The sequence below is a fragment of the Pecten maximus genome, chromosome 3, assembly GCF_902652985.1.
Source record: "Pecten maximus chromosome 3, xPecMax1.1, whole genome shotgun sequence".
Classification (NCBI taxonomy): Eukaryota; Metazoa; Mollusca; class Bivalvia; order Pectinida; family Pectinidae; genus Pecten; species Pecten maximus.
Window position 1 is genome coordinate 37124055 of NC_047017.1, and position 21019 is coordinate 37145073.

At 40.9% G+C, this 21019-nt stretch overlaps 2 protein-coding genes across 4 annotated transcripts in view; one reads left to right on the plus strand and one right to left on the minus strand.

Annotated features, from left to right (window-relative positions):
* Positions 1 to 11717, plus strand: part of LOC117324055 (neuropeptide Y receptor type 6-like) — a 55595-nt gene extending 43878 nt beyond the window's left edge. For both annotated transcript variants that reach the window (XM_033879669.1, XM_033879671.1), the window contains one exon: positions 9544 to 11717. In XM_033879669.1, the coding sequence (XP_033735560.1) occupies positions 9664 to 10752 (1089 nt within the window). In that variant the 5' untranslated portion in view covers positions 9544 to 9663 and the 3' untranslated portion in view covers positions 10753 to 11717. The remainder of the gene's footprint in view (positions 1 to 9543) is intronic.
* LOC117324054 (cleavage and polyadenylation specificity factor subunit 2-like) overlaps positions 1 to 21019 on the minus strand; it is a 273294-nt gene that overhangs the window by 243257 nt on the left and 9018 nt on the right. The gene's annotated exons all lie outside the window — the stretch shown is intronic.

The following is a 21019-nucleotide window of genomic DNA, read 5'->3' on the forward strand; positions in this document are numbered from 1 at the left end:
TTTTGGTAAAGCACCTAAAGAGCCTTCCATCTATGAAGAGTATTTGATTCTAACATATCTGAGAGCAGAGAAGAAGATTTTTGAAATTTCAGTCAATTTGACCCTTTTTGGCCCCGCCCACCAGCCCCTGGGGGTCAACCAGGGCCAACATGTACATACCATCAAACTGTTATCTCATGCTGATAATTTGAACCAAGTTAGAATGAATTCCAATACAAATCCAACAAATAATAGTCAAAAATGTGATTTCCCTATATAAACTATAGTAAAGTTTACCCCATCCCCAGGGGCAAACGTGAGACCCCAGGGTCATGCAATTCACAATTTTGGTAAAGCACCACAAGACCCTTTCATCTATAAAGAGTGTTTGACTCCACCATATCTGAGAGTAGAGAAGAAGATTTTTGAAGTTTTAGTCAATTTGACCCTTTTTGGCCCCACCCCTCAGGCCCCTGGGGGATTGGGACCATATAATTCACAATTTTGGTTGACCTTCAGCGATAGAAACTTTCTGCCAAATTTCATTGAATTTTGTTAAGTGGTTTTGGAGAAGAAGTCGAAAATGTAAAAAGTTTACGGACGCACGACGGACGACGGACGACGGACGACGACGGACAAAAGGCGATTAGAATAGGTCACTTGAGACTTCGTCTCAGGTGACCTAAAAAAGGTCTACCTGCAACTCACTTCTGGGGGCTTTTTTCTTGTATTTTTTTTTTTTTTTTGTCAGGACAGGGAAATAGTGATGTAAACAAATTAACTTCATGTGACGTAAATAAGGAAAATAAGGATTCGGTGACAAAATGATGTTTTTGTCACATACATGATAAAAAGTATACAGCATTGGAGTGATCATATCCTGTTATCGCAGTAAAACGTGTGGATCATGAATTCCATGGGACAAGCAGAAATAGTTTGTTATATCTGGAACTCGATAAAGGATTTCAAATAAATAAGGTGGAGTCAAATTCAAGCATTTTCATTTATTTTGTAATAAGTAAGCCATCTTAGGAAAGATCAATGTGATATCATTAATACACATTATCTTCAGTAGATGTCATTTTTCGTTATACACATCCTTGATGTCCGTTAGTTTTCTAACATAAACAAACAGCTATCCAATGATAACACATGAAAATTACTTTCATAAAGCACTCTAGGAATTTTTCATCCATGAAAATTCAATTATCTTGACAAAGACAGTTGTTCAAGTTTGAGCAAACATGACACCTCCGGTCCTGTCGTTTGCAATCTTGTCTTTTCCTGTAAAATATTTGTTGACATCATTTTTTGGGGGAGTTTGGAAATTAGAAAACATTCAACTGTTTATGGGACAACAAATGACAGATGACAAGAGTCAATATGTGATCACAATAGGTCATTGAGATACAATGACTATAGTGTTGTCAGGACACCTGTGTTAGGAGATACAATGACTATAGTCAGGACACCTGTGTTTGGAGATACAATGACTATAGTGTGGTCAGGACACCTGTGGTAGGAGATACAATGACTTTAGTCAGGACACCTGTGGTAGGAGATACAATGACTATAGTGTGGTCAGGACACCTGTGGTAGGAGATACAATGACTTTAGTCAGGACACCTGTGGTAGGAGATACAATGACTATAGTCAGGACACCTGTGGTAGGAGATACAATGACTATAGTGTGGTCAGGACACCTGTGGTAGGAGATACAATGACTTTAGTCAGGACACCTGTGGTAGGAGATACAATGACTATAGTCAGGACACCTGTGGTAGGAGATACAATGACTATAGTCAGGACACCTGTGGTAGGAGATACAATGACTATAGTCAGGACACCTGTGTTAGGAGATACAATGACTATAGTCAGGACACCTGTGGTAGGAGATACAATGACTATAGTCAGGACACCTGTGGTAGGAGATACAATGACTTTAGTCAGGACACCTGTGGTAGGAGATACAATGACTATAGTCAGGACACCTGTGGTAGGAGATACAATGACTATAGTCAGGACACCTGTGGTAGGAGATACAATGACTATAGTGTGGTCAGGACACCTGTGTTAGGAGATATAATGGCTATAGTCAGGACACCTGTGGTAGGAGATACAATGACTATAGTCAGGACACCTGTGGTAGGAGATACAATGACTTTAGTCAGGACATCTGTGGTAGGAGATACAATGACTATAGTCAGGACACCTGTGGTAGGAGATACAATGACTATAGTGTGGTCAGGACACCTGTGTTAGGAGATATAATGACTATAGTCAGGACACCTGTGGTAGGAGATACAATGACTATAGTCAGGACACCTGTGTTAGGAGATACAATGACTATAGTCAGGACACCTGTGGTAGGAGATACAATGACTTTAGTCAGGACACCTGTGTTAGGAGATACAATGACTTTAGTCAGGACACCTGTGGTAGGACATACAATGACTATAGTCAGGACACCTGTGTTAGGAGATACAATGACTATAGTCGGGACACCTGTGGTAGGAGATACAATGACTATAGTCAGGACACCTGTGGTAGGAGATACAATGACTATAGTCAGGACACCTGTGGTAGGAGATACAATGACTTTAGTCAGGACACCTGTGGTAGGAGATACAATGACTATAGTCAGGACACCTGTGGTAGGAGATACAATGACTATAGTGTGGTCAGGACACCTGTGGTAGGAGATACAATGACTATAGTCAGGACACCTGTGGTAGGAGATACAATGACTTTAGTCAGGACACCTGTGGTAGGAGATACAATGACTATAGTCAGGACACCTGTGGTAGGAGATACAATGACTATAGTCAGGACACCTGTGGTAGGAGATACAATGACTATAGTCAGGACACCTGTGGTAGGAGATACAATGACTATAGTCAGGACACCTGTGGTAGGAGATACAATGACTATAGTCAGGACACCTGTGTTAGGACATACAATGACTATAGTGTGGTCAGGACACCTGTGCTAGGAGATACAATGACTATAGTCAGGACACCTGTGGTAGGAGATACAATGACTATAGTCAGGACACCTGTGGTAGGAGATATAATGACTTTAGTCAGGACACCTGTGGTAGGAGATACAATGACTATAGTCAGGACACCTGTGGTAGGAGATACAATGACTATAGTGTGGTCAGGACACCTGTGGTAGGAGATACAATGACTTTAGTCAGGACACCTGTGGTAGGAGATACAATGACTATAGTCAGGACACCTGTGTTAGGAGATACAATGACTTTAGTCAGGACACCTGTGGTAGGAGATACAATGACTATAGTCAGGACACCTGTGGTAGGAGATACAATGACTATAGTCAGGACACCTGTGGTAGGAGATACAATGACTTTAGTCAGGACACCTGTGGTAGGAGATACAATGACTATAGTCAGGACACCTGTGGTAGGAGATACAATGACTATAGTGTGGTCAGGACACCTGTGGTAGGAGATACAATGACTATAGTCAGGACACCTGTGTTAGGAGATACAATGACTATAGTCAGGACACCTGTGGTAGGAGATACAATGACTATAGTCAGGACACCTGTGGTAGGAGATACAATGACTATAGTGTGGTCAGGACACCTGTGGTAGGAGATACAATGACTATAGTCAGGACACCTGTGTTAGGAGATACAATGACTATAGTCAGGACACCTGTGGTAGGAGATACAATGACTATAGTCAGGACACCTGTGGTAGGAGATACAATGACTATAGTCAGGACACCTGTGGTAGGAGATACAATGACTATAGTCAGGACACCTGTGGTAGGACATACAATGACTATAGTCAGGACACCTGTGTTAGGAGATACAATAACTATAGTGTGGTCAGGACACCTGTGTTAGGAGATACAATGACTATAGTCAGGACACCTGTGTTAGGAGATACAATGACTTTAGTCAGGACACCTGTGTTAGGATATACACTGATGTACTACTACATTGCTAGTAGGTTTTTCCATACTTACATATTGACTGCATGTGTCTATATCTTTACACAATAATGTCCCTGTACTGATAGGTCATTAATATAAAGAGAAACACAGGCCATTTGTACCTCTTAACTGACAAATATTACTGTACACAGTGCCATAAAGCCGCCAACATGTTAATGCATTGGAACGCAGGTGTGAAGAAGGAAGAACATTTGGAAAGCACGAAAACCATAAAAGTGAGAATTATGGTAATGAAAAAAGTGAGAATTATGTTTGCAGCAATGCAAAGTCTGTACACACCATTTTTCCCTGTAATTATCAATGAAATGAATGCATAAAAGTTGGTCAGGGTTACAGTAACCTGAAGGTGTGTCTGTCAGTCTGTCATCAGGGACACACACAGTACATATTGTCTTACACTGGCTGGGTGTACCACACTACAGGTTTGAGGAGAGGCCTGGTAAACCTATTACCAATGACTGGAGGAGGAACGATTGTCAGTGTGTGGTCGTACACAGACTCAGGGGCCTGGACCTCAATGAGAAAACAAGCACAAATTGATAGAGAGGTACAGATCATTGGCACAATCTTGCTATAGATGGCTAGTAACACCTCTCTAATTGGTCAATTATAACATCTCATGAGCCAAACCATTTTTTTCTGTACTACTGCAAAGTAAAAATATCCTGCTGGCTCAATTATATAGTAATTTGTTATCAATGATGGGGCGCTATGTTACGATTCTATTATGTTACATATCGACTGCCAATTACTACATTTATCAATTATGGACTTCAGCTGAGGTGAATATGTGGTCATATAGACCACAAAGTAATATGGACCTAACAGAAGTTTCTATTAATATCAGCTGCTGATATATGACTCCCTACAAAAGAAGAAGTAGCAATTAGCTGTATTAAAAACATATTTTAATTTAAAAGCTTGACTGAAGTTCATTGGTTTTGATCTATAAATAGAACATCTAGTATAGTCACTGCTGATTGGATAAAAGTCTGATGATAAAATAGGTAGACTCAATAACTGAATTAGTTTCTGTTAGATTACCTTTTTCATGTTTTTTCCAAAGTAGATACAAAACTTTTAATCAATCATATGCTTGTGCTTTTCTAAATCACAACAATCGTATTTTCAATTATTCACAACCACGTGCACCTCAAGCTTCGACATCTCGAATAATCAAGGGTAGCATGTTAACCAAGGCATTGATTCCTCAGAGAAACAATCATCAAATTAATGCTATTCTAAAACAAGTTTGTGAATCAGAGCAAGATTTAATTTTCGATCGGTACAAAGTTTATTTTCACTGGTAATTAACATTGATTTATAGTTCTTGTACTTTTGATATTTTTAAGCGAGGATGTTAAATCGTGAGAGGTTATTACAGTACAATAATACTGAGAGTACAGCTATGAGGATGTTAAATCGTGAGAGGTTATTACAGTACAAGAATACTGATAGTACAGCTATGACGATGTTAAATCGTTAGAGGTTATTACAGTACAAGAATACTGAGAGTACAGCTATGAGGATCCCTCATGAGAGTTCTCAAACAAAAACAATCTTTTGAAAGCCGAGACTTGTTAAGATATGATAATCATTTTTATGTACAGATTTTGTGAGTGTAATGAATGTGTAAATTAGCCCATTGTCAACAAAACCTATACATAACACCAGGTCCGCGATTGATCCTGTTTGGTCTATGATGTGGAGAGATTCCAACCAGTGCTTTATCACTATTATTGTTTATTTATTATATTCCTGCAGTACCTAGACTGTTACCCCATTAACATGTAAAGGAATTAATAATTTAATAGCCTAATCTGTATTTAATGACACCAAGGCTGTGTGCCATGTAAATGGGGAAGTCAGTGTAGTTCTACAGGTAAAGAGTAAGATATTCTGGCAAAAAACTGTCATTTGTAAATTTCCTAGCATATCATATCAACACTCAACATTATTCTAGCATGGCATCTGAACAGTAAATCAACAGATTTTGATATAGTAGATAAAGAACCATCCTGATTGGTCAATAATATTTTAACACTGTAACAGCTGGTATCACTTGATATCCAATTGATATAATCTGATTATTGCACTAGCAAATTATAATTAATGTCACCTTAAAGCCTGTCCAAATCAGACCCTGTCTAATCCAGATCCCTGTACTGTATCTAACAACTAAGTCCTTTCCAATTTTTGTTTATTTCAATTATGATCCAATATACAAATCCAATACATTTTTTTCCAGTCACTGTTCTCTCATTTCTTGTCTGTTCTCTCATTTCTTTTGTCTGTTCTCTCATTTCTTATGTCTCTGTTTTCTCATTCCCTTTGCTGTTCTCTCATTCCCTTTGTTTTCTCATTCCCTTTGTCCGTTCTCTTATTACCTCTTCTCTCATTTCCTTGACTCTTTTCTCATTTCCTTTGTTCTCTCATTCTCCTTGTTCTCTCATTCACTCTGTCTCTTCTCTCATTTCCTGTGTCTGTTCTCTCATTCTGTCTGTTCTCATTTTCTTTGTCTGTTCTCTCATTACCTTTGTTCTCTCATTCCCTGTGTCTCTCTTCTCTCATTCTCTTTGTCTGTTCTCTCATTCCCTTTGTTTCTGTTCTCTCATTTCCTTGGTCTGTTCTCTCATTCCATGTGTCTTTTCTCTCATTCCCTTTGTCTGTTCTTTAATTACTTGTGTGTCTGTTCTCTCATTATTTGTGTCTCTGCTCTCTCATTCCGTGTTTCTGTTCTCTCATTCCCTTTCTTCTCTCATTTCCTGTGTCTCTGCTCTCTCATTCCCTGTGTCTCTGTTCTCTCATTCCCTGTGTCTGTTCCCTCATTCCATGTGTCTCTGTTCTCTCATTCCCTGTTGCTGTCTGTGATACATAGTTTTTTCTTCAATTCTCTTCTTTGAAATAACAGATAAATCCTGTACTGATAGATGTAACACATGACCTTGGGAATATAACAGATAAATACTGTACTGATAGACATAACACATGACCTTGGGAATATAACAGATAAATACTGTACTGATAAACATAACACATGACCTTGGGAATATAACAGATAAATACTGTACTGATAAACATAACACATAATTAATCAGAAGAATCCATCAGGCTAGGTGAGAACAACATTATTAAACAAAGTTATTTTAGGGACAAGTGTTGATGTTTGCCTGAGATGATTGGACAGAGTGACAGTAAGTTGGTTCTATGATACCTGGGGACATGCTATCCCTAGCTTCCTTTTGATCAGGCTTAAAACATAAAGGAATTCATCAATATTTAGGTAAAAGAACAACAAACAAGCATTATTTGTTGGTAAGACATTATTGGGGTTTTCAAACTTTTATATCAATGAATGATAGCAGGTGAATTATATAGTTATGTTTCCCTAGGGCTTGTCTGAACCATATAACATAAAGTAATTCTTTTCTTCTAAAGTGCTTGTCTATTCATCTATCATCATGCTCAGCTTCCACCAGAAGCCCTGAAGGAGCAGAATTTTCACTATATATAATCCATGAGACAATTAATTGAGTTGAAATAGGCATGCTTGTGGCCTAGGTAATCCAGAGTTGTTAATGAATCTTCCCTATGTGACAATTTCACAGCTTTCATTGTATTCCATGGTACTTTTAGCGTGATATAACGTAATGGAATGGTTTTATCTGTTTTTCGTAGAGGTGGGTAATAATTGTTTTATGGGAATTTAACTATAGAAACCCTCTCTCACATCAGATGTGACGACAACACCTTTACCAATGTAATCTTCAACTTGATCATGCAGCAACAACGTAAAAGGTTTGAAGTGTTAAAAGGACTGGAGGGTTTGTTGTTGGCTATTGGGACAGTTGTAATGCTTCTCCTTGTCCATCCTATAGTCTGTGTGATCATATATAGTATAATGTATTCTACCATCCTATAGTCTGTAGGATCATATATAGTATAATGTATTCTACCATCCTATAGCCTGTAGGACCATATATAATATAATGTATTCTACCATCCTATAGCCTGCGTGATCATATATAATATAATGTATTCTACCATCCTATAGCCTGTGGGATCATATATAGTATAATGTATTCTACCATCCTATAGTCTGTAGGATCATATACAGTATAATACCATCCTATAGTCTGTAGGATCATATACAGTATAATGTATTCTACCATCCTATAGTCTGTGTGATCATATATAGTATAATGTATTCTACCATCCTATAGCCTGTGGGATCATATATAGTATAATGTATTCTACCATCCTATAGCCTGTGGGATCATATAAAGTATAATGTATTATATAGCTACCTACATAGCCAGGAAAAAAGGTCTAAAGGTCTAGTTGTAGAGGAAAAACACTGAAAATGTGTGGCCAAGGGTCACCAATCAGCTGCTTGGTGGTCTTTACTTCAACATGTAAGGATAAGAGTAGGATTAACAATGAGTTAATTGTGCCGAAGAGAGAACTCTTGGGTATCCTTAAATGGTGGATACTTATAGTATTATTAGCTAAACCTGTTGTATTTTTTATCATGAAATATCCATGTTTCCACTTATGCCATTAATACAAATGTTCGGAATAACAGACGCGAAGCTAATAGTACTGTGAATGATCAAATGTTCGGAATAACAGACGCGTAGCTAAAAGTACTGTGAATGACTCACAATTACAACACCTTGTACATGATACTTGTAATAGTATGGTCTCGTAATCCTCTTCACATTATGTCACTTTTTATAACTATCAAATCTGAGTGAGCTACATCCCTCCCACACGACCAGTCAATCTTGTTATGTAATCTTTATATGACTTGACATCTATCTCTTCATAAATCAAAATCCATAGATTTTACTTTTGTAACCTTTCATGACAGAAATATTACAGCACGAAAGCTTTGATTGGAGTAGTCATACCTAGTCATTACATTTAATACATGTTTTTGATAAGACATCTTTCTTTTTAAAACATTCAAATGTCATTCTGTAAAACATCATTTGACAATTTAATCAGATAATTTTTTTCATTCTTACACTAAAGCTACACATTTATTCTCACACTTTAAGACAGCTAGTGTTTCATGTTCGACCATTTCTCGAATACAGTTGATAAGTAATTAGTAAATTGGAGGTTAATTCCATTTTAATTATTGTAAATGTATTTCTTTATGTATCGAGGTCTGGAGAAAAGTGTGATTTGTTACATATTTAGGAAGGTATATTTTAAAGGTAATGAAGTATGCTATACGAGGAATGTGCAATAGACGGAATAGAAATGAAACTAACAAAATCACATTAAAATGTTCTGACATGTTTTCATTCATTATTTCTTCAATTTACCTTTTCACTACAAATCAAAATGGATGCTGACATTTCCTGCCTTCCACTTACATCAACCAATTTACCCTATAAATGACCTGATAATCAAGAATTCCCCTCTGTCCGCTATACATGGCCCTCACATTACCAAACTGAGAAATTTCAAAATGTTTCTTGAACTGTCATTTTCCTGTCAAGCCTGTAACAGTTTGGCCTTTTAAATTACGATAACTGATAAATAATATATATAAACTGTTTTTCAGGTGACACATCCGTTAGCCATCCTCCATTCAAGATATATATACAACTATCCAGTATGCGTGGTCACACAAGAAAAGCAGCCCCAGACCAGAGGGTAACAGTAGACACAAAGTGAGCAAGGTATGGCCGAAGATTCCCTCTGGATCACATACGACATGCTCAACTTCACAGACGATCTGCTTCTGCAGTTTCAAATGTCAAAACAGAATGAAACAGGAGAAATCGAGCAGGATCTTCTACACACAAGTGAACCTTTGCGCATTTTCATCATTACCATCTATTCCATCGTCATCATCATGGGGTTCATCGAGAACCTTCTGGTTGTCATAGTAATAGTGAGACATCCTCACCTCCACAAAGTTACCAACGTTTTTATTGCTTCACTGGCTGTGTCAGACATTGTCTTATGTGTATTTAACCTGCCATTCCAACTCCACTACCAGCTTACAGACTTCTGGGCGTTCGGTGAGGTTTTGTGTCGGATCATCATGCCCACGTTTGGAGTTCCAATATTCTATTCCACTACCTGTATGATGATGATTGCAGTTGATCGGTATATTTTGATTGTGTTCCCATTCAGGACGCGAATCACAAAAGAGAAAGCCATCCTCATCATATGTGTGATAGTGTTCATCACTTTCGGACTCGCCACCCCTGTCATGATTCACACACAATACGAAGTAATAAACGTACCTATATTCAACATACACAAGATCTTCTGCTATGAGAGATGGCCACGATACGGTGCTCTCACCTACACATTTTCAATATTTTTCCTTCAAGTTTTATTACCATTTGGGGTGACAGCATTTTTGTACTTTAAGATCCATCTTGTGTTACAACAACGCCCACTTAAAAGATCAGAAACAAGACGAAATAATCGGACAAACAGAATACTCATCTCCATTGTGGTTCTTTTTGCAGTTTCCTGGCTGCCCTGGAACATTTTTGCCTTAATAGTTACCCTTAATCACAAAATTGTGTACGGACCTTACTTCAGACTTATAGACTTATTATTAAAAATCGTGGCCATGAGCTCCGCATGTATCAACCCTTTTCTGTATGGATGGCTCAATGATAATTTCAGAAAAGAATTTGGTATTATGCTTGGAAAGAAGATAAAGCAAGTGCGACATAACGGATATACGAATACGTATGCAGAAGCGTCTAAGACGTGTGTCGTTCAGGACAAGTTAACTACAGCATTATAAGTTGTATAGTTTTATTGGTTTATACTTGTTACACAATGTTGGATATATGTTAACGATTCTTTACTATGTGTTAAAATTTGTTTGTACCTCTGATAAATATCCTTCTATTTCAATCATTAATAAACATTTATGCTACAGGGTATTAACTTGTGCCCTTACAGTTTCAGATTAGTTTTATTCTGACAGAAACAATATTATATTTAGTGGTTTATCACCAGAACAAATTATTTGTGACCAGTAAATCATTTATGATTCCTAATGACTCTTTTTAGATCAGTTTTTACATGGTTCATTTTGTAACAACATGTCACTTTAGAATTCTAAGTTTCCAAGTTCTAATCTGTCTTGAAGTAATGCTGAATTAGAAGGACATTATTGGGCTGTGTTCAATAATATGTAGATTAATCCTGTAATAAGCCCTGCGACCAACACATAAACTCAGATTCAAAGTGATAGATGAGCTAATATTGAGACAATGAAATAGAGAAGGGTGGGCTTATTACCAGGCATGGGCTTACTGCAGGATAATAAAGGTATGTATCTGTATAATAGGTTATTTACCCCTGTTTATATACTCCATTACTCCAGATTCTACTATTCTCAATAGAATTACTGTAAACGTACCTATTTTAGCAGTAACCTTATTTTAGCAGTAACCTTATTTTAGCGGTAAACCTTATTTTAGTGGTAACCTTATTTTGAGCAGTAATCATTTTTTAGCGATTTTTGCACCATAGACATTTTTCTAAATTATTACGCGAATCACAAAAGATGTATAGTAATTTCTATGACAAGTATTGTTGATGTGTGGATGCACCAATTCATCATATGTACAATTACACACTAAAATTAGAGTCAAAATAAGTACGCTTACAGTACCCTAATTGGTTAAGGTATTGACGTCAAATAATTCATTATCAAGTCACTTCAATGGCTTTGTGAAATAAAAACATTTTTACTCCGGAGATGGAATTTAATGTTGTATTTTCAATCAGTATTCACTTGTATATTTGTATGTATGATAACAGTATTGATCGGACACATAAGTGTTTTTACTTTACATTCTGAGGAACCCACAACAACATCCCTATCTTGAGGAACCCACAACAACATCCCTATCTTGAGGAACCCACAGCAACATCCCTATCTTGAAGAACCCACAACAACATCCCTATCTTGAGGAACCCACAACAACATCCCTATCTTGAGGAGCCCACAACAACATCCCTATCTTGAGGAACCCACAGCAACATCCCTATCTTGAGGAACCCACAGCAACATCCCTATCTTGAGGAACCCACGGCAACATCCCTATCTTGAGGAACCCACAACAACATCCCTATCTTGAGGAACCCACAACAACATCCCTATCTTGAGGAACCCACAGCAACATCCCTATCTTGAGGAACCCACAACAACATCCCTATCTTGAGGAACCCACAGCAACATCCCTATCTAGAGGAACCCACAGCAACATCCCTATCTTGAGGAACCCACAACAACATCCCTATCTTGAGGAACCCACAACAACATCCCTATCTTGAGGAACCCACAACAACATCCCTATCTTGAGGAACCCACAACAACATCCCTATCTTGAGGAACCCACAGCAACATCCCTATCTTTGTGAACCCACAGCAACATCCCTATCTTGAGGAACCCACGGCAACATCCCTATCTTGAGGAACCCACGGCAACATCCCTATCTTGAGGAACCCACAACAACATCCCTATCTTGAGGAACCCACAACAACATCCCTATCTTAAGGAACCCACAGTAACATCCCTATCTTGAGGAACCCACAACAACATCCCTATCTTGAGGAACCCACAACAACATCCCTATCTTGAGGAACCCACAACAACATCCCTATCTTGAGGAACCCACAGTAACATCCCTATCTTGAGGAACCCACAACAACATCCCTATCTTGAGGAACCCACAACAACATCCCTATCTTAAGGAACCCACAGTAACATCCCTATCTTGAGGAACCCACAACACCCCTATCTTGAGGAACCCACAACAACATCCCTATCTTGAGGAATCCACAGCAACATCCCTATCTTGAGGAACCCACAACACCCCTATCTTGAGGAACCCACAACAACATCCCTATCTTGAGGAACCCACAACAACATCCCTATCTTGAGGAACCCACAACAACATCCCTATCTTGAGGAACCCACAACAACATCCCTATCTTGAGGAACCCACAACAACATCCCTATCTTGAGGAACCAACAACCACATCCCTATCTTGAGGAACCCACAACAACATCCCTATCTTGAGGAACCCACAACAACATCCCTATCTTGAGGAACCAACAACAACATCCCTATCTTGAGGAACCCACAACAACATCCCTATCTTGAGGAACCCACAACAACATCCCTATCTTGAGGAACCCACAACAACATCCCTATCTTGAGGAACCCTCGGCAACATCCCTATCTTGAGGAACCCACAACAACATCCCTATCTTGAGGAGCCCACAGCAACATCCCTATCTTGAGGAACCCACAGCAACATCCCTATCTTGAGGAACCCACAGCAACATCCCTATCTTGAAGAGCCCACAGCAACATCCCTATCTTGAGGAACCCACAGCAACATCCCTATCTTGAGGAACCCACAACAACATCCCTATCTTGAGGAACCCACGGCAACATCCCTATCTTGAGGAACCCACGGCAACATCCCTATCTTGAGGAACCCACAGCAACATCCCTATCTTGAGGAGCCCACAGCAACATCCCTATCTTGAGGAACCCACAGCAACATCCCTATCTTGAGGAACCCACAACAACATCCCTATCTTGAGGAACCCACAACAACATCCCTATCTTGAGGAACCCAGAGCAACACCCCTATCTTGAGGAACCCACAACAACATCCCTATCTTGAGGAACCCACAACAACATTCCTATCTTGAGGAACCCACGGCAACATCCCTATCTTGAGGAACCCACAACAACATCCCTATCTTGAGGAACCCACGGCAACATCCCTATCTAAGTGTCTGTACCACTGATCTAGCACAAAGCATTTCCTATACAAACATACATAACTATCAGTTTGCTGGGAGAGAAAGAGACACCAACAATTTACTAAAGGTCAGAAGATATTGAGATGCAAGATGAAGAAAGCTATGCTAGTACCCTGACGAAGACAGTGACATGTGCTGTAAACAACTAACTGAATAGTACCCCGGGGAAGACAGTTACTTGTGCTGTAAACAACTAACTGAATAGTACCCCGGCGAAGACAGTTACTTGTGGTGTAAACAACTAACTAAATAGTACCCCGGCGAAGACAGTGACTTGTGGTGTAAACAACTAACTGAATATGACAGCCAAGTAGAGAGAGAGAAATTTTAAGGATAAATGACGACAGATGTTATCTCTGGCACCCATACTTGTCACTGCACAAGTGTTGGCAGGAAGATTACCACAATATTTACACTGGAGGTATATCAGAGCTCAACAAACTTCACCCAGATAGAGGCAGCATAAAATACAAATATATCCAAATGTTCATTAATTTCAACCAGAAGTCACCACAGACTACTGTCACCACAGACTACTGTCAACACAGACTACTGTCACCACAGACTACTGTCACCACAGACCACTGTCACCACAGACTACTGTCACCACAGACATCTGTCACCACAGAATACTGTCAACACAGACTACTGTCACCACAGACTACTGTCACCACAGACTTCTGTCACCACGGACCACTGTCACCACAGACTACTGCCACCACAAACTACTGTCACCACAGATATCTGTCACCACGGACTACTGTCACCACAGACCACTGTTATCACAGACTACTGTCACCACAGACTACTGTTATCACAGACTACTGTCACCACAGACCACTGTCACCACAGACTGCTGTCATCACAGACCACTGTCACCACAGACTATTGTCACCACAGACTACTGTCACCACAGACTATGACTTCTGTCACCACAGACTACTGTCACCACAGACCACCGTCACCACAGACTACTGTCACCACAGACTATGACTTCTGTCACCACAGACTACTGTCACCACAGACCACTGTTATCACAGACTACTGTCACCACAGACTACTGTCACCACAGACTATGACTTCTGTCACCACAGACTGCTGTCACCACAGACTACTGTCACCACAGACTACTGTTATCACAGACTACTGTCACCACAGACTACTGTCACCACAGACTATGACTTCTGTCACCACAGACTACTGTCACCACAGACATCTGTCACCACAGACCACTGTCACCACAGACCACTGTCACCACAGACCACTGTCACCACAGACTACTGTCACCACAGACTACTGTCACCACAGACTTCTGTCACCACAGACTACTGTCACCACAGACTACTGTCACCAGACCACTGTCACCACAGACCACTGTCACCACAGACCACTGTCACCACAGACTACTGTCACCACAGACTACTGTCACCACAAACTACTGTCACCACGGACTACTGTCACTACAGACTACTGTCACCACAGACTACTGTCACCACAGACCACTGTCACCACAGACTACTGTCACCACAGACTACTGTCACCACAAACTACTGTCACCACAGACTACTGTCACCACAAACTACTGTCACCACAGACTACTCTATCACCACAGACCACTGTCACCACAGACTACTGTCACCACAGACCACTGTCACCACAGACTACTGTCACCACAGACTACTGTCACCACAGACTACTACTGTCACCACAGACTACTGTCACCACAGACCACTGTCACCACAGACTACTGTCACCACAGACATCTGTCACCACAGACTACTGTCACCACAGACTACTGTCACCACAGACCACTGTCACCACAGACCACTGTCACCACAGACTACTGCCACCACAGACTACTGTCACCACAGACTACTGTCACTACAGACCACTGTCACCACAGACTTCTGTCACCACAGACTACTGTCACCACAGACTACTGTTATCACAGACTACTACTGTCACCACAGACTACTGTCACCACAGACCACTGTCACCACAGTCTACTGTCACCACAGACTACTGTCACCACAGACTATGACTTCTGTCACCACGGACTACTGTCACCACAGACCACTGTTATCACAGACTACTGTCACCACAGACTACTGTCACCACAGACTATGACTTCTGTCACCACAGACTACTGTCACCACAGACTACTGTTATCACAGACTACTGTCACCACAGACCACTGTTATCACAGACTACTGTCACCACAGACTACTGTCACCACAGACTATGACTTCTGTCACCACAGACTACTGTCACCACAGACTACTGTCACCACAGACTACTGTCACCACAGACCACTGTTATCACAGACTACTGTCACCACAGACTACTGTCACCACAGACTTCTGTCACCACAGACTACTGTTATCACAGACTACTGTCACCACAGACTACTGTCACCACAGACATCTGTCACCACAGACTACTGTCACCACAGACATCTGTCACCACAAACTACTGTCACCACAGACTACTGTCACCACAGACATCTGTCACCACAGACCACTGTCACCATAGACTACTGTCACCACAGACTACTGTCACCACAGACTACTGTCACCACAGACCACTGTCACCATAGACTACTGTCACCACAGACTACTGTCACCACAGACCACTGTCACCATAGACTACTGTCACCACAGACTACTGTCAACACAGACTACTGTCACCACAGACATCTGTCACCACAGACTACTGTCACCACAGACCACTGTCACCAGACTACTGTCACCACAGACTACTGTCACCACAGACTTCTGTCACCACAGACTACTGTTATCACAGACTACTGTCACCACAGACTACTGTCACCACAGACATCTGTCACCACAGACTACTGTCACCACAGACCACTGTCACCACAAACTACTGTCACCACAGACCACTGTCACCTCAGACCACTGTCACCACAGACTACTGTTATCACAGACTACTGTCACCACAGAATACTGTCAACACAGACTACTGTCACCACAGACTACTGTCACCACAGACCACTGTCACCACAGACCACTGTCACCACAAACTACTGTCACCACAGACTACTGTCACCACAGACCACTGTCACCACAGACTACTGTCACCACAGACTACTGTTATCACAGACTACTGTCACCACAGAATACTGTCAACACAGACTACTGTCACCACAGACTACTGTCACCACAGACCACTGTCACCACAGACCACTGTCACCACATACCACTGTCACCACAAACTACTGTCACCACAGACTACTGTCACACAGACTACTGTCACCACAGACTTCTGTCACCACAGACTACTGTCACCACAGACCACTGTCACCACAGACCACTGTCACCACAGACTACTGTCACCACAGACCACTGTCACCACAGACTACTGTCACTACAGACTACTGTTATCACAAACTACTGTTATCACAGACTACTGTCACCACAGACTTCTGTCACCACAGACTACTGTTATCACAGACTACTGTCACCACAGACCACTGTCACCACAGACCACTGTCACCACAGACCACTGTCACCACAAACAACTGTCACCACAGACCACTGTCACCACAGACTATTGTCACCACAGACTACTGTCACCACAGACTACTGTCACCACAGACCACTGTCACCACAGACCACTGTCACCACAGACCACTGTCACCACAGACTACTGTCACCACAGACTATGACTTCTGTCACCACAGACTACTGTCACCACAGACCACTGTCACCACAGACTACTGTCACCACAGACTTCTGTCACCACAGACTACTGTCACCACAGACCACTGTCACCACAGACTACTGTCACCACAGACCACTGTCACCACAGACTACTGTCACCACAGACTTGTCACCACAGACTACTGTTATCACAGACTACTGTCACCACAGACTACTGTTATCACAGACCACTGTCACCACAGACTATTGTCACCACAGACTACTGTTATCACAGACTACTGTCACCACAGACTACTGTTATCACAGACCACTGTCACCACAGACCACTGTCACCAAAGACTACTGTTATCACAGACCACTGTCACCACAGACCACTGTCACCACAGACTACTGTCACCACAGACTTCTGTCACCACAGACTACTGTTATCACAGACTACTGTCACCACAGACTACTGTTATCACAGACCACTGTCACCACAGACTATTGTCACCACAGACTACTGTTATCACAGACTACTGTCACCACAGACTACTGTTATCACAGACCACTGTCACCACAGACCACTGTCACCAAAGACTACTGTTATCACAGACCACTGTCACCACAGACCACTGTCACCACAGACTACTGTTATCACAGACCACTGTCACCACAGACTACTGTCACCACAGACTACTGTTATCACAGACTACTGTCACCACAGACTACTGTTATCACAGACCACTGTCACCACAGACTACTGTCACCACAGACCACTGTCACCACAGACCACTGTCACCACTGACTATTGTCACCACAGACTATTGTCACCACAGACTACTGTCACCACAGACCACTGTCACCTCAGACCACTGTCACCACAGACTACTGTCACCACAGACCACTGTCACCACAGAATACTGTCAACACAGACTACTGTCACCACAGACTACTGTCACCACAGACTACTGTCACCACAGACTACTCTATCACCACAGACTACTGTCACTACAGACCACTGTTATCACAGACTACTGTCACCACAGACTACTGTCACCACAGACTACTGTCACCACAGACATCTGTCACTACAGACCACTGTCACCACAGACTACTGTCACCACAGACTACTGTCACCACAGACTTCTGTCACCACGGACTACTGTCACCACAGACTACTGTCACCACAGACTACTGTCACCACAGACCACTGTCACCACAGACTTCTGTCACCACAGACTACTGTCACCACAGACCACTGTCACCACAAACAACTGTCACCACAGACTACTGTCACCACAGAATACTGTCACCACAGACTACTGTCACAACAGACATCTGTCACCACAGACCACTGTCACCACAGACTACTGCCACCACTGACTATGACTTCTGTCACCACAGACTACTGTCACCACAGACTACAGACCTCCTCTAACATCCACCAGTAGGTGTCACCACAGACTACAGACCTCCACTAACATCCACCAGTAGGTGTCACCACAGACTACAGACTTCCAATAACATCCACCAGTAGGTGAACTTAATTCAGTAATATTTTACAGGAAGGTATTCAAACTGGTTCTTTACTTTCAATGCTTTAGGAAGTAGACAGTTTTGTTCATTAATGAAGATTCTGCTGAGCTAAGGTCTGTCAATTAAAGCATTAAATAGACTAATTACTCCCGAGGACAAATAACTCTCCATCCACAATGGAAATTGACAGTTATGGCCTGACAACTACTGACCATAAGCACAGTAGCTGTCTGTGAAGTGGTTACTGCTCAGTCTGTGGTCACAGGTGCAGCCCCAGACAAAATATGGCCACTTAAGTAACGGTACTGACCGCCCATGTACTGTATACATGTACCAATGACAACCACTGTATACATGTACCAATGATAACCACTGTATACATGTACCAATGACAACCACTGTATACATGTACCAATGACAACCACTGTATACATGTAACAATGACAACCACTGTATACATGTACCAATGACAACCACTGTATACATGTACCAATGACAACCACTGTATACATGTAACAATGACAACCACTGTATACATGTACCAATGATAACCACTGTATACATGTACCAATGATAACCACTGTATACATGTACCATATAAACCACTGTATACATGTACCAATGACAACCATTGTATATATGTACCAATAACAACCACTGTATACATGTACCAATGATAACCACTGTATACATGTACCAATGACAACCACTGTATACATGTACCAATGACAACCACTGTATACATGTACCAATGACAACCACTGTATACATGTACCAATGGCAACAACTGTATACATGTACCAATGATAACCACTGTATACATGTACCAATGACAACCACTGTATACATGTACCAATGACAACCACTGTATACATGTACCAATGACAACCACTGTATACATGTACCAATGGCAACAACTGTATACATGTAACAATGACAACCACTGTATACATGTACCAATGACAACCACTGTATACATGTACCAATGACAACCACTAGCTGTATACATGTACCAATGACAACCACTGTATACATGTACCAATGACAACCACAGTATACATGTACCAATGACAACCACTGTATACATGTACCAATGAACACCACTGTATACATGTACCAATGACAACCACTGTATACATGTAACAATGACAACTACTGTATACATGTAACAATGACAACCACTGTATACATGTAACAATGACAACCACTGTATACATGTACCAATGACAACCATCGTTTACATGTACCAATGACAACCACTGTATACATGTACCAATGGCAACCATTGTATACATGTACTTATGATAACCACTGTATACATGTACCAATGACAACCACTGTATACATGTACCAATGGCAACCACTGTATACATGTACCAATGGCAACCACTGTATACATGTACCAATGGCAACCACTGTGTGTTTACTGAAAGCAAATCAAGGATGTCTATTGGCTAACCTGATAACTCTTCATCCCAGCATGCCACTTGCCCAATATCAATGCCATGGCCTTTTGATTAAAGACAAGCTGCTGTTTAAAGGATTTTAGTAACTTTATCCCCTAGAAAACTACAAAGTCAGTCAAAGTCATTGATTTGAAATGACTTAATAGTCATCCAATCTGATATGCTACTACCAGCCCAATACCATAGTCCTGTGGATTTTCACTTAATGAGAGAAGACTTGCTGATGCAGATGAGCTATCAAAACCGAAAGCTCATAATTGAAAATTGATATGAGTTCATAAAAGCAAATATTTCAGAAGTTAGTTTACCCTTGCGCCTTAAGTGTTATTAACTTCCATTGCCATGGATACATATCATATACAAATTTCTTAAAAACATTAAAGTAACCGAGAGAAAATTTTGAAAAAAAATAAATTAGAATTGTTTAATGAACACAAATACCCCTTAATGAGTTGTGGCTACAGTTTCTCAACATCCAAGCTTGTTCAATACTCAAGAAATACAGTTATAAATCATTCAGTTGTTGGTTTCAACACCACAATCCTCTG